This window comes from Pan paniscus, chromosome 13 (genome assembly GCF_029289425.2).
Source record: "Pan paniscus chromosome 13, NHGRI_mPanPan1-v2.0_pri, whole genome shotgun sequence".
In the NCBI taxonomy this organism is placed as follows: domain Eukaryota; kingdom Metazoa; phylum Chordata; class Mammalia; order Primates; family Hominidae; genus Pan; species Pan paniscus.
In genome coordinates this window covers 76900292-76913563 of record NC_073262.2, presented here as the reverse complement: position 1 = coordinate 76913563, position 13272 = coordinate 76900292, and the positions used below count along the sequence as shown (strand labels likewise).

The window sequence follows — 13272 nt, the reverse complement described above, 5'->3', positions numbered from 1 at the left end:
ATTCCCAAATTTCAAAGGCCCCTGCTCTCAACTACCAAGAGGAAAAGGGGGGAAATTGGCTCAATTAAACGCATTCTGTGATCCAGTACCTGTGTGCGACGCTTTAACTATAAGGCGAGGAAGAAATCCCTAGACCAAAGTTTCCCTTAGCCCCTTTTCCTTCAAGAACTTTTAGTTAACAGCTTCTCTCCGTACAGACTGAGCGAATAAAGTTATAGGAAAAGGGAGATGGGCTAGCGGCCACGCGGTCCTCGGGGCTGGTGTGGCTGTTTGCCTGACTTCAGACACCCCGGATCTCCCGGAGGGAAGTCAGGGCCCAAGGCGCTCCGCAGTCCAGCTGGGGAAGCTTGGGGCTGTAGGCCCGCGAGTGAACGTGAGCAGGTAACCCAGGCCGCGCAGCCAGACGGAAGCGGAGACCTAGAACCGAGAAGCCCACGTGCCGAAGCGGAAGACTAGAGCTCCCGGGAATGGCCTAGCCAGCGCCTTCCCCTCTCCAGCTCCCTGCCGCCGCGCGGCTCCTCCCACCCTGGGCTCCTCCCGCCCTACTCCCGCCTCCCCGGCCGGTTAGGCCAATGGGCGGGACGCGCGGGCAAGGCGAGGGGGGCGGGGCCCATGGTCTGCGCGCAGGTGCCGCTCGGCGCCCGGCCCGCCCGTTCCGCCGCTGTCGCCGCCGTCGTGCGTGCCGCTCGGCGGAGGGGACGGGCCTGCGTTCTCTCCTCCTTCCTCCCCGCCTCCGGCTGCCGGCAGGACCTTTCTCTCGCTGCCGCTGGGACCCCGTGTCATCGCCCAGGCCGAACACGGTGAGGCCCTCAGGGAGCCCGGGGGCGCGATCTCCGCCAGGTCTTCGGCGCCTGGGCTCATTGCCCTGAGGCTGGCGCGGGGCCCGGGCCCAGTGGCCAAGATGGGGCCAGGGCAGCGGGTGGCTTGGGGGTGTGTGGATGAATGAGGCGCTGTCGGACTAGGCCGCGAGTCGGGAGATCGGCCTACGCCTCACGCGGGAAAGCCCTGGGGAAAGCCTTCTCCCGACGCCAGGACGCCCGGTGGCCCAGTCCGGAGAGGAGGATGGGGGGTGGGGCCCACTTTGGGTGGGCTGCCGGCCACCTCTCGGTAGGCCAGAGGATCCGACAGGCGCTGTTCATGTATCTGTTCTTTGGAGGCCTGGGGGTTGGCCAGGAACAGGTGTCAGGACGCTGAGAAGGGAAATTCCTGGCCCTCGGGGTCAGGGATCAGAGGCTGGAATACTACTGCAAGGGCAGGGCCCCAGCGTGGTCCTAGGAGGTACAACTCTCAGCCAGAAGACTGGGACAGTTTTAGTTCCCAGCTTCTGAGACGTGAGCTTAGCGGTCTTTGTGATTTCACTTTGCAGTCCAAGAGTGGGACTAATTCTGCACGCATGATTTGGAGACAGAACTAGTAAGGGACAGAGAAAGTTTCGACTTGTAAATAAAAAGGTTCCGTCGATTAATTTACCATTAGAAATAGTAACCATAATGTAGATTTTGGAGGTTGCTTATGAGGACTGATGAGCCGTACCTTCAGTGCCAAAGGTGGGAGGGACTTGGGGGAAGGACCCCAGTACCTGGTGGGTGTTCATCTATGTGAAAAATGGGGGTTGTGGGCGAATGGGAAAGATAAGATTCCAGATTATAGAGGAATGGTTTGGTGTGAAGGGTGACTTGGCTGCTGGTGGTTCCACAATGGAATTTTCTTTGACTTCTGTGTACTTGCTTCCAAATGCTTTCTTTCATATAACCATATATCAGGTTAAGATATAAAGTGTTTTGTGAGCAGTCTGGATGGAAGATTGGTAGCTAAACTCTAAGTTTATCTTGGATTCCTGGTGCCACAAATATTTTATTTATTTATTTATTTATTTATTTATTTATTTAAGACAGAGCCTAGCTTTGTCGCTCAGGCAGAGCCCAGTGGCGTGATCTTGGCGCACCGCAACCTTCGCCTCCCGGGTTCAAGCAGTTCTCGAGCCTCAGCCTCCCGCGTAGCTGGAATTACAGGCTGCGCGCCCGATGGCCGGCTAATTTTTTGTATTTGTTTTTCTTTTTAGTAGAGACGGGGTTTCTCCGTGTTGGCCAGGCTGGTCTCGACTCCTGGTCTCAAGCAGTCTGCCCACCTCGGCCTCCCCCTCCCAAAGTGCTGGGATTACAGGCCTGAGCCACCGTGCCCGGCCCAACAAATATTGATTTTAGATCAGTCTTTCTGGGACTTCTCAGCAATGACTCTTTTGACAACGGATATGTTTACAGAACTTTTTAAACATTTTTGCTTAAAAAAAAGTGGATTTAGCTCTGTGTTAGTTTTGGATCGCTATATGCAGTATGTTTTGTTCTTAATCTTAATTCAATAATATATTTTATGTGATGAAATGTGTTTTGGGTCCATGTGGATAGTAAAAAGTTTTGTTCATATGTTTGCTTTGGTATTTCAGATGCCCCCTAAAAAGGGAGGTGATGGAATTAAACCACCCCCAATCATTGGAAGATTTGGAACCTCACTGAAAATTGGTATTGTTGGATTGCCAAATGTTGGGTAGGTGAACGTTGGGGCTTTTGTGATTTTCATTTTGTAAATATTTTGGGTCCTATTGTAGAAATGGGAACCGTGAGGTAATTAAACTTTAAGTTGAAGAAAAGAGGCCAGGAAGCTGGACTATTAATATTGCAAAATTAGGCTTTAGTTTAGATGTATTTTATTGATTTCAGAGCTGGTTGGCTATGTGTGGTACCTACATAGGCTGGCTACCAGAGGCCATGCAGTAGGATACTTTAGGAAATTGATTTGAAAGCTCCACCATAATAAGCTTGATGGAGAAGGAGGTGACAGTTTTGAATTTCGTAGTGGAAATCGTAAAAGGTTTGCTGTTATAAAGAGTCTAAATCTGAAAGTTCTGAGAGCAGAAATTTGAGTTTTGTAATATTTTCTTTTCTTTTTTTTTTTTTTTTTGAGATGGAGTCTCACTCTGTCGCCCAGGCTGGAATGCAGTGGCATGATCTTGACTCACTGCAACCTCTGCCTCCCGGGTTCAAGTGATTCTCCTGTCTCAGTTTCCTGAGTAGCTGGGATTACAGGCGCGCACCACCACGCCCAGCTAATTTTTGTATTTTTAGTAGAGACGGGGTTTCACCATGTTGGCCAGGCTGGTCTTGAACCCCTGACCTCATATGATCCGCCTGCCTCAGCCTCTTATAGTGCTGGGATTACAGGCATGAGCCACTGAGCCCAGCTGTAATGTTTTCAAAGTTACGGTGAATTGAATATATGCAAATAATAGAGTGATAGGAAATATATGTAGGGTTTATCATAACTCTATACACACGCAACTTAAGTGTTCAAAGTCTTCTTTTTTTTTTTTTTTTTTTTTTTTGAGATGGAGTCTTGCTCTTTTGCCCAGGCTGGAGTGCAGTGACGTGATCTCAGCTCACTGCAGCCTCTGCCTCCCAGGTTCCAGCAATTATCCTGCCTCTGCCTCCCGGGTAGCTGGGATTACAGGCATGTGCCACCACGCCTGGCTAATTTTTCTATTTTTAGTAGAGACGGGGTTTTACCATGTTGGCCAGGCTGGTGTTGAACTCCTGACCTCAGGTGATCTGCCTGCCTTGGCTTCCCAAAGTGCTGGGATTACAGGTGTGAGCCACTGCACTGGGTCCAAGTGTTCCTTTTTCATTATTTAACCTTTCACTAACCTTAAAATATAAAACATCTCAAAAGTGATTAGGGTGTACTAATAGGTAACAGATTCAGTGTGGATTTGTGAAAGTGATCAAGGGTGGCCTTTTAGATTGGTGGCAAGTAGGACAATCATGTTCTTAGGTATTCCGAGGAGCTCCTGTCATAGAGATTCCTCAATGAATAGAGCATGGCGTGACCAAGTGAGGCATGTCTTAAATTCATGTAATGTAAAACATGAGCAAGTGTGGCTGTCCTGATTTCAGTCTTTCCTGGAGCTTGAAGAGGTTTTCATTTTGAAGGGGTTTCCTGCTGTGATATAGTCTGCTTGCAGAGTAAGACTAAGTAGAGAGTTGAAATGTAAGCAAAACAAATAATTAATCAAAATACTGTAGGGTGCTATCAATAAACGTGAAAGCAAGCTATGATCATTATTTATGTTGTGAGCTTTATTGCACTAGTAAGGAAGTTAAGTTTTGAGATATCGACATACTTCTCATTCTAGAATTGTTGCAGTTACTACAACTTGATTTTAAATGGGACTATATTAAAATGGGCCATATTAAGTGTTTTCTGTACATATAGGCAACCCTCTGTATCTGTGGTTTCACATCCTTGGATTCAACCAATCTCAAATCAAAAATATTTTTTTAAAAAATTGGCTGGGCATGGTGATTCATGCCTGTAATCTCAGCACTTTGGGAGGCCGAGGTGGGTGGATCACTTGAGGTCAGGAGCTTGAAACCAGCCTGGCCAACATGGCGAAACCCCGTCTCTACTTTAAAAAAACACAACAAAAATTAGCCGGGCATGGTGGCAGGAGCCTGTAATTCCAGATACTTGGGAGGCTGGGGCAGGAGAAATAGCTTGAGCCCGGGGGGTGGAGGTTGCAGTGAGCCAAGGTCCCGCCACTGCACCCCAGCCTGGGTGACAGAGCGAGACTCCGTCTCAAAAAAAAAAAAATTTTTTTTTAATTAAATAAAAAATGACAATATAACAGTAAAAAAAATAGTAAATAACTATTTACCTATCATTTACATTGCATTAGGTATTATACTACACCATTGTATATAAGGGACTCAATCTGCTGGAATCTTAGAACCAATCCCCTGCAGCTATGGAGGGACGACCATATAAGCTTTTTAGTCATAGAGCATAATGAAATTAATGTACGTGGAAGTAACCTAAAAATATTTTATTATTCAGAATAAGTGTGTGTGCTGTTTACACTTTTAAATAAAATGTTTTCCCCTCCCAGTGTCATTGAGGTATACTTCACAAATAGTAAAATTCACTCATTTTAAAGGTACAGTTTAATGAGTTTCGGCAATTGTATTTGGTTGTAAACACTACTTTTTGTAGAATGATCTTACTTCACACAACTGTATCAGGTAGAATTCTTTGTAAGCAACACAATTCTGGCTGTTTTCAGCAGGAAAAAGAGGTTTATTGGAATAAGTGAATTTGGATCTGAACAGCCAGGCCTCAAGAGGGATAAGAGCCAAGTGGTGCTGGCAGAAATGGGTCCATGTGGAGCTCAGCCATGTGAATCCCTGGACTTCTGGGTGTTTCTCATTTCCTGTCTCTCCTGTAATTCCAATTCCTGAGTAAGGAAATCCGACCGGACTTGTGTGCTTCTGTATAGATCTACAAGATATAGATTGTGGGAGGGAGACGGTTCTCTAAAGGATGGCCTGCTGATCAAAAGTAAGGACATTCAGTACAAAACCATCTAGAGAATCTCTTGGTTTTTAGCTGGGTGAATAGGAAGGCTTACTTTTTAGTCTGCATAAGGCTGATGACCCAGAAACTTAGAGGTAATATTTATAGCTAATCAGATATTGAACATTTACTATATGCCAATCGCTATTTTGAGTACTTTATATATATTATCTAATTTAATAAGTGGTTTGACATTCCCCTCCATTGCAATTTAAATTCTGTGAAGCTAGGAAGGTACCGATTGTCTTGTTCTTGCTTATTGGTGTATTTCTAGTGCCTAGACTGGTGTTAGAAACATAGTAGTTATTTAGTAATTATTTGTTAACGGGACACGATGGTGTTAGGAACATAGTAGATATTTAGTAATTATTTGTTAATGGGATACATATTTCCCCTTTGAAGGCTGGATGTAGATTTAGTGATAAGGAGACATGTTTTTGTTTTTTGAACAAGATTTTATTCTCTTGCCCAGGCTGGAGTGCAGTGGCATGATCATGGCTCACTGTAGCCTAAACCTCCGGGGCTCAAGCAGTCCCCACTCCTCAGCCTCCTGAATAGCTGGAACTGCAGGCGCACAAAACACCGTGCCTGGTTAATTTTTGTATTGTTTGTAGATGGAGTTTCACCATGCTGCCCTGAGGCTGGTTTCACAGCCTGACCAACATGGTGAAACACCATCTCTACTAAAAATACAAAAATTAGCCAGGTGTGGTGGCACGCCCCTGTAATCCCAGCTACTCAGGAGGCTGAGGCAGGAGAATTGCTTCAACCTGGGAGGCAGAGGTTTCAGTGAGCTGAGATCGCGCCACTGCACTCTAGCCTGGGTGACAGAGCGAGACTCCATCTGAAAAAAAAACAACAAAAAAACAAAAAAGCCTGTCTCCTTGCCCCGTGTGGTGGCTCACGCCTGCTGGAATTACAGGTGTGAGCCACCGTGCTGGGCAATTAAATGACCTCTTTTAATGAAGTAGAAAGAATATGGAGATTTGGTTTCTAGTTCTGTACTGCTTTTTCTTACCTGAGTGACCCTTTATAAATGACCTCCTGTTGGAGCAGTGTATTATTGTGGTTGTGAGGCTTAGAGAATATTGGGGGCGAAAGTACGTTTTGATACAATGTTCCAAACTTCTTTATTTCTGTGAGGGATAGCTCTTCTTGTTGCTATCCACTGCATCAGACGGGATTAGATTCAATTAAGAGCATCAGAAAACCCCAGATAACCAGTTTTTTTTCTTCATGTAAAAATGTACATTTTGCAGTCATAGATTGGTATAGTGGACCTGCTTTATGAAGTCCTCAGGAACCCATGCTCCTTTCACTTCACAGCTTGGCAATCCCTAGGATGTGGCCTCATCCTCATGGTCTAGAGCTAGGGTTCCCGAACCTCATGCTGGGGACTGGTACCGATCTGTGGCGTGTGAAGAACCAGGCTGCATGGCAGGAGGCGAGCAGCAGGCGAGTGAGCATTCCCACCTTAGCTCCACCTCCGGTCAGGTCAGCAGCAGCATTCGATTCTCAGAGGAGCGCCGGCCCTGTTGTGAACTGCGCATGCAAGAGATCTAGGTTGCACGCTCCTTATGAGAATCGAACTAATGCCTGATGATCTAAAATGGGGCAGTTTCATCCTGAAACCATCCCCCACACCCTTGGTCCGTGGAAAAATTGGCTTCCATCAGCCAATTCACGGTCCAGTCCCTGGTGCCAAAAAGGTTGGCGGCTGCTGGTCTAAGGTGTTGTGAATTTCAGGCAGCTGGTTATCCGGAGGGTCAGGGGGCCAAACTTGACTAGCAGCCTTTTTCCTGTAAACTGCCATACCATACTTCTGCCAACATCCCTTTGTCCAGAATTTAGTCACAAGAATTTAGTTGCAAGGAAGGCAAGGAAATGTAGTCTTTATTTTGACAGCCACATGTTTGGTTAAAAATTCTGTTACTCTTGGCTGGGTGCAGAGGCTCACGCCTGTAATCCCAGCACTTTGGGAGGCTGAGGCAAGCGGATCACTTGAGGTCAGGAGTTTGAGACCAGGCTGGCCAACATGGTGAAACCCCATGTCTACTAAAAATACAAAAATTAGCTGGGTGTGGTGGCGCACGCCTCTAATCCCAGCTACTCGGGAGGCCGAGGCAGGAGAATGGCTTGAACCTGGGAGGCAGAGGTTGCAGTGAGCCAAGATTGTGCCACTGCACTCCAACCTGGGCCACAGAGTGCGACTCTGTCTTAAAAAGAAAAAACAAAAAACGATTACTCTGAAAGAAGGGGAAAATGGATATTATGGGCAACTAGTATACTGCGTTCAAACACTCACAAACTGCCCCAGGAGAGTAATTGTCTTGTTTAGCTGATCCTTCTGGGAATGCATTTTGGTGTCCCTGCAAATTGCCTTCTCCCAAATTTCTGCAGACCAATCACAGCGTCTGTGAAAGCCATTTACTATTGCTGAGGGAAAAGGTTGTAGAAAATGCTAAAAAAAAGAAAAAATCACAAGAGAATTATCATCATTGTTTAGTTATCTGTTGTTGTGTAGCAAACCATTCCAAAAGTTCATGGTTTAAAATAGTAACAATTTTTGTTCTTCGGGAATGTAGTGAGTTAGATAGGTCTTCTGCCAGTCTCATTGGGATCCCTCATGTGACTGCATTCAGCTGGTGGCTAGTTGAGACTGGAAGATCCAAGATGGCCATTTTAACAGATCTGGGGCCTTAGCTGGATTGGCTGGAAGTCTGGGGCACTTCTCTTATACTTGGCCTCATTCTCTTTCTAAGTGGTCTCTAGACCAAGCTTCCTTATATCTTGGCGTCTGGCTCTCGAGAGAATGGAGGTGTGGCAGTGGCATAGCAAACTTACACAGAAATCTTTTGGTCAAGACAAGTCATGACACCAGCCCAGAGACATGGGGAGAGGGGAAATAGACTCTACCTCTTGATGGGAGGAGTGACAAAAAATGTGTGGCCATCTTCAATCCACTGCAGTCCACTATTTTCCTAATACAAAATATGTGATGTCTATGTGTTCCTAGAAGTCTGCCTAGTTGATTCTTAGCTCACTTGTGTTTTAGAAGCTCCATTCTTGATTGCTCAAAGGAACTCACAGGAGGAAAATTATTCTCTAGGCTGCAAATACTGATGATCTGAGTATTTTCATTCTAAAGAGCTGTTAAAGTTAAGCTAAGAGTCAGATTCCCATGTCTACCGAGAAGACAGGTATCTATGGATATCAGAGATATCTCTTGATGGCTTGTGATTTTGAGCATCTTTCCATATGTTATTGGATATCTTATGTAAAAAGTCTTTTTTTTCTTAATGATTAGTTTTTTATTCTGGATATGAGTTCTTTGTTGGATATGTATTACAATGATCTCTTGCCAGTTTGCTTGACTTTTCACTTAAGATTAAATTAAAAAAAAATTTGAGCTGGTCTCAGTGGTGCCCACATGTAGTCTCAGCTACTCAGGAGGTTGAGGTAGGAGGATCCCTTGAGCCCAGGAGTTCTGGGCTGTGTTGTGCTATGCTGATTGGGTGTCTGCAACGCCACCCACAGTGGCGATCCAGTGTCAGCACTAAGTTCAGCATCAATATGGTGACCTATCAGGAGTGGAGGATCACTAGGTTGTCTAAGGAGGGTGAACTGGTCCAGGTCAAAAACAGAGCAGATCAAAACTCCTGTCCTGATGGGTAGTGAGATCTCTGAATAGCCACTACACTCTAGCCTGGACAATATAGTAAGACCCATATGGAAAAAAAATTTCTTTTGAAATAATTTCATGCTTAAAAAGACTCACAGTTGCAAAAATAGTTTTAAAAATTCCTATTTAACCTCTGCTTGGATCCCCTAAGTGTTAAAATCTTTATAACTATAATACAATGATCAAAATCAGGAAATAAACATTGATTTACTAATTGTCCCTCTAATGTCCTTTTTTTGGTCCAAGATTCAATTCATAATTGTATGTTGCATTTAATTGTTTTTTGTTTTTTTTTGAGATAGAGTCTCGCTCTGTCACCCAGGCTGGAGTACCTTGGCCTGATCATAGCCCACTGTAGCCTCAAATTCCTGGGCTCAAGTGATGCTTCCACCTCAGCCACCTGAATAGCTGGGACTGCAGGCATATTTTATTATGTCAGGCTAATTTTTAACTTTTTTTTTTTTTTGTAGAGATGGGTTCTCACTATATTGCCCAGGCTGGTCTCAAACTCCTGGCCTCAAGTGATCCTCCCACCTCGTCCTTCCAAGTGCTGGGATTATATGCATGAGCCACTGTGCCCAGCTGCATTTAAGTGTTTTGTTTCCTTAGTTTCCTTTAACCTGGAACACATTCTCAGTCTCTTTTTGTGTTTGATATCCTTGACACTTTTGAAGAGTACTGGCCAGTTATTATGTACAGCTCTCATTTGGGGTTTGTCTGATGTTTCCTCATAATTAATTTCAAGTTATGTACTTTTGAGCATATAAGTGACATATGCTTTTCAATACAGTGTATTAGAAAGCACATGATGTTGATTTGTCCATTTTTGGTGATATTAACTTTGATTGCTCGTTGGTATCTGACAGATTTCTTCACTGAAAGGGTTATTATTTTTCCCATTGCAATTAATAAGCATCTTGTAGGGGGTCCTTTGAAATTTTGTACATATATTGTTTCTCATACTTTTGCCCCCTAATTTTGGCATGTGTTATTGATTCTTACTGAAACAGTTATTATTGTGGTGTTTGCCAAATGGTGATTAAAAAATATCCCTTATTTCTTCTACATTTAGAAGAAACAATTTATAGAAGGAACAATGGAAATTCTATTGTGTAAAATCCTATTGTACAAAAGAGTTTCCCATTTATTCATGTATTTGATTATAATTTATTTATATCAGTATAGATTCTTAATTTATTCTTTTGGTTATAATCCGTTACTGTTGTTATTTTGTCACTCTAATTGCCCATATTTAGTGATTAGGAGCCTTTATGTTCACTTATATTCCTTTTGACATGTCCTCTTTATTTTTTGAGTGCTTTCTACTTTCTGACACCACAGTATCTTTCAGTTATATACAACATATTTTATATTTCAGTACAATATGTTATTTGTACTCTGTCTGCTTCAGCCTTAGGATACATAAATTTTTATTTAGATATATGATTTTATTTCTCTTAGGTATATATTTAGAAGTAGAATTTCTGGGTCACATGTGACTGTATATTTAACTATTGAGGACTGCCAAACTGTTTTCCAAAGTGGCTGCACCATTTTATGTGCGCACAGGCGGTGTATGTGGGTTCCAATATTTCACATCCTTGTCAACATTTGTTGTTATCTTTTTGATTATAGCCAAGTTGTGAAGTTTTTGATTGGTGTTTTTTCTCTTGTTTTTTTTTGGACATAGAGTCTCACTCTGTTGCCCAGGCTGGAGTTCTGTGGCACAGTCTTGGCTCACTGCAGCCTCCACCTCCTGGGTTCAAGTGATTCTCCTGCCTCAGCCTCCTAAGTAACAGGGATTATAGGCATGCGCCACCACCAGGTAATTTTTGTATTTTTAATAGAGCCAGGATTTCACCATGTTGACCCAGGCTGGTCTCAAACTCCTGACCTCAGGTGATCCGCCTGCCTCCACCTCCCAAAGTGCTGGGATTATAGGTATGAGCCACCGTGGCTGGCCAATTGGTGTTTTCTTGATGGCTAAGAATATTGACATCTTTTCATGTGCTTATCACTTCTTCATTTTGAAAGATATTTTCACTGGGTAGAATTCTAGGTTAAGAGTTATTCTTCTAGTGCTTTGAAGATAATCTTCTACTTTATTCCCTTTCTGGGATGCCTATTACAGACAAGGGCTGCATAATGATGTTGGTCAATGACTGACTGCATATATGACGGAGGTCCCATGAGATGATAATGGAGGTGAAAATTTTCTATCACCTGGTGATATTGTAGCTGTGGTAATTTCATAGTGCAAGGCATTACTCACGTTTGTGGTGATGCTAGTGTAAACAAGCCTGTGCTGCCAGTCATATAAAAGTATAGCATATACAATTATGTACAGTACGTAATACTTGATAATAAATGACAGTTACTGGCTTATGTATTTACTATAGTTAATTTTTGTTTGTTTGTTTTTTGAGACAGAGTCTTGCTGCATTGCCCAGGCTGGAGTGTAGTTGCCTGATCATAGCTTACTGCAGCCTAGAGCTCCTGGGCTCAAGCAATCCTCCTGCCTCAGCCACCTGAGTATAGCTGTGACTACAGGCACACGCCACCCCACCTGGGTAATTAAAAAGATATATTTTTGTAGAGATGGGGACTTCCTGTGTTGCCTAGGCTGGTCTTGAACTCCTGGCTTCAAGCGATCTCTTTGCCTCAGCCTCTTTGTGCTGGGATTACAGGCATTAGCCTCCATGCCCAGCCTATACTGTAATTTTTATGGTTACTTTAGAGTGTACTCTTTCTACTTATAAAAAAAAAAAAAAGTAACTGTAAAACAGCCGTTGGCAGTTCCTTCAGGAGGTGTTCCAGAAGGAAGCATTGTTATCATAGGAGATGACAGCTCCATGTGTGTTATTGCCCCTGAAAACCTTCCTGTGGGACAAAATGTGTAGGTGGAAGACAGTGATATTCATGATCTGACTCCGTGTAGGCCTGGGTTAATGTACGTGTTTATGTCTCGGTGTTTAACAAAAAAGTTTTTTAAAAAAGCACACATTTTAAAGATATAAAAAAGCATATGGAATAAGGATATAAAGAAAAAATATTTTTGTACAGCTATACAGTGTATTTGTATTTTAAGCTAAGTGTTATTACAAAAGAGTCAGTAAGTTAAAATTAAAGTTGATAAAGTAAAAAGTATTGGCAAGCTAAGGCTAATTTATTGAAGAAAGAAAAATACTAAAAAATAATTTTAGTGTATCCTGAATGTACAGTGTTCATAAAGTCTACAGTAGTGTGCAGTAATGTCCTAGGCCCTCACATTCACTCACCATCACTCGTTGACTCACCCAGAGCACCTTCCAGGCCTGCAAGCTCCACTCATGGTAAGCGTCCTATTTCACTTTTATGTGTATTTTTACTGTTCCTTTTCTATGTTTAGATATATAGTACCTGCCATTGTGTTACATTTGTCTACAGTGTTCAGTACAGTAACATGCTGTACAGGTTTAGCCTAGAAGCAATAGGCTATCCCATATAGCCTAGGTGTGTAGTAGGCTGTACCATCTAGGTTTGTGTAAATATACTCTATAATGTTCGCACGATGATGAAATTGCCTAGGGACCCATTTCTCAGAATGTATCTCCATCATTAAGCGATGTATGACTGTAAATGCATGTTCTTCCCTAGATAGTATCCTGCTGAAGCTCTGGTTATTTCTTTCTCCAGTCTTTTTCTCTCTTTGTGCTTCATTTGGATACTTTTATTGCTGTCTTCAAGGTCTTTTGCTTGCAGTGTCCAATCTTCTGTTAATCATGTCCAGTGTATTTTTCATTTCAATTTCATTTTATTTCAAATATTGTATCTTTTTAACAATAATTTTATTTGGATATTATGTGTTTCATTTTCTTCCTCACTGTCTTTATATTTGCTTTTATATCCTTAAGAAAAATTTTAAAAGATTTGTAACATTTATTTTAAGGTCCTTTTATGCTACTTCATCTCTCATTACTATATTTGTATTTACTGACTTTTATCCTGATTTTGGCATATATATTTCTGCTTTTTTGCATGTCTTATAATTTTTATTGGATTCTATACACTGTGGATTTTATGTTAAATGCTAAATATTGTTGTTTTCCTTTAAAGAGTGTTGGACCTCGGTATGGCATTTAGTTATTTATGTATCAGATTAATTGTTTTGAGTCTTCTTATGATGGATTAATATGATTTTGTGCTCT

The 13272-nt window shown here is 42.7% G+C and overlaps 1 protein-coding gene across 2 annotated transcripts in view; it reads left to right on the top strand.

Moving 5' to 3' along the window:
* Positions 1-282: 282 nt before the first annotated feature.
* The window catches only part of OLA1 (Obg like ATPase 1), a 173580-nt gene continuing 160590 nt past the window's right edge, over positions 283-13272 (top strand). The window contains exons 1-2 of one of the 2 annotated variants that reach the window (XM_003824241.5): positions 283-800; positions 2444-2544. In XM_003824241.5, coding sequence (XP_003824289.3) covers positions 573-800; positions 2444-2544 — 329 coding nt within the window. In that variant the 5' untranslated portion in view covers positions 283-572. The remainder of the gene's footprint in view (positions 801-2443; positions 2545-13272) is intronic. The other variant, XM_003824242.6, reaches the window with a different exon arrangement.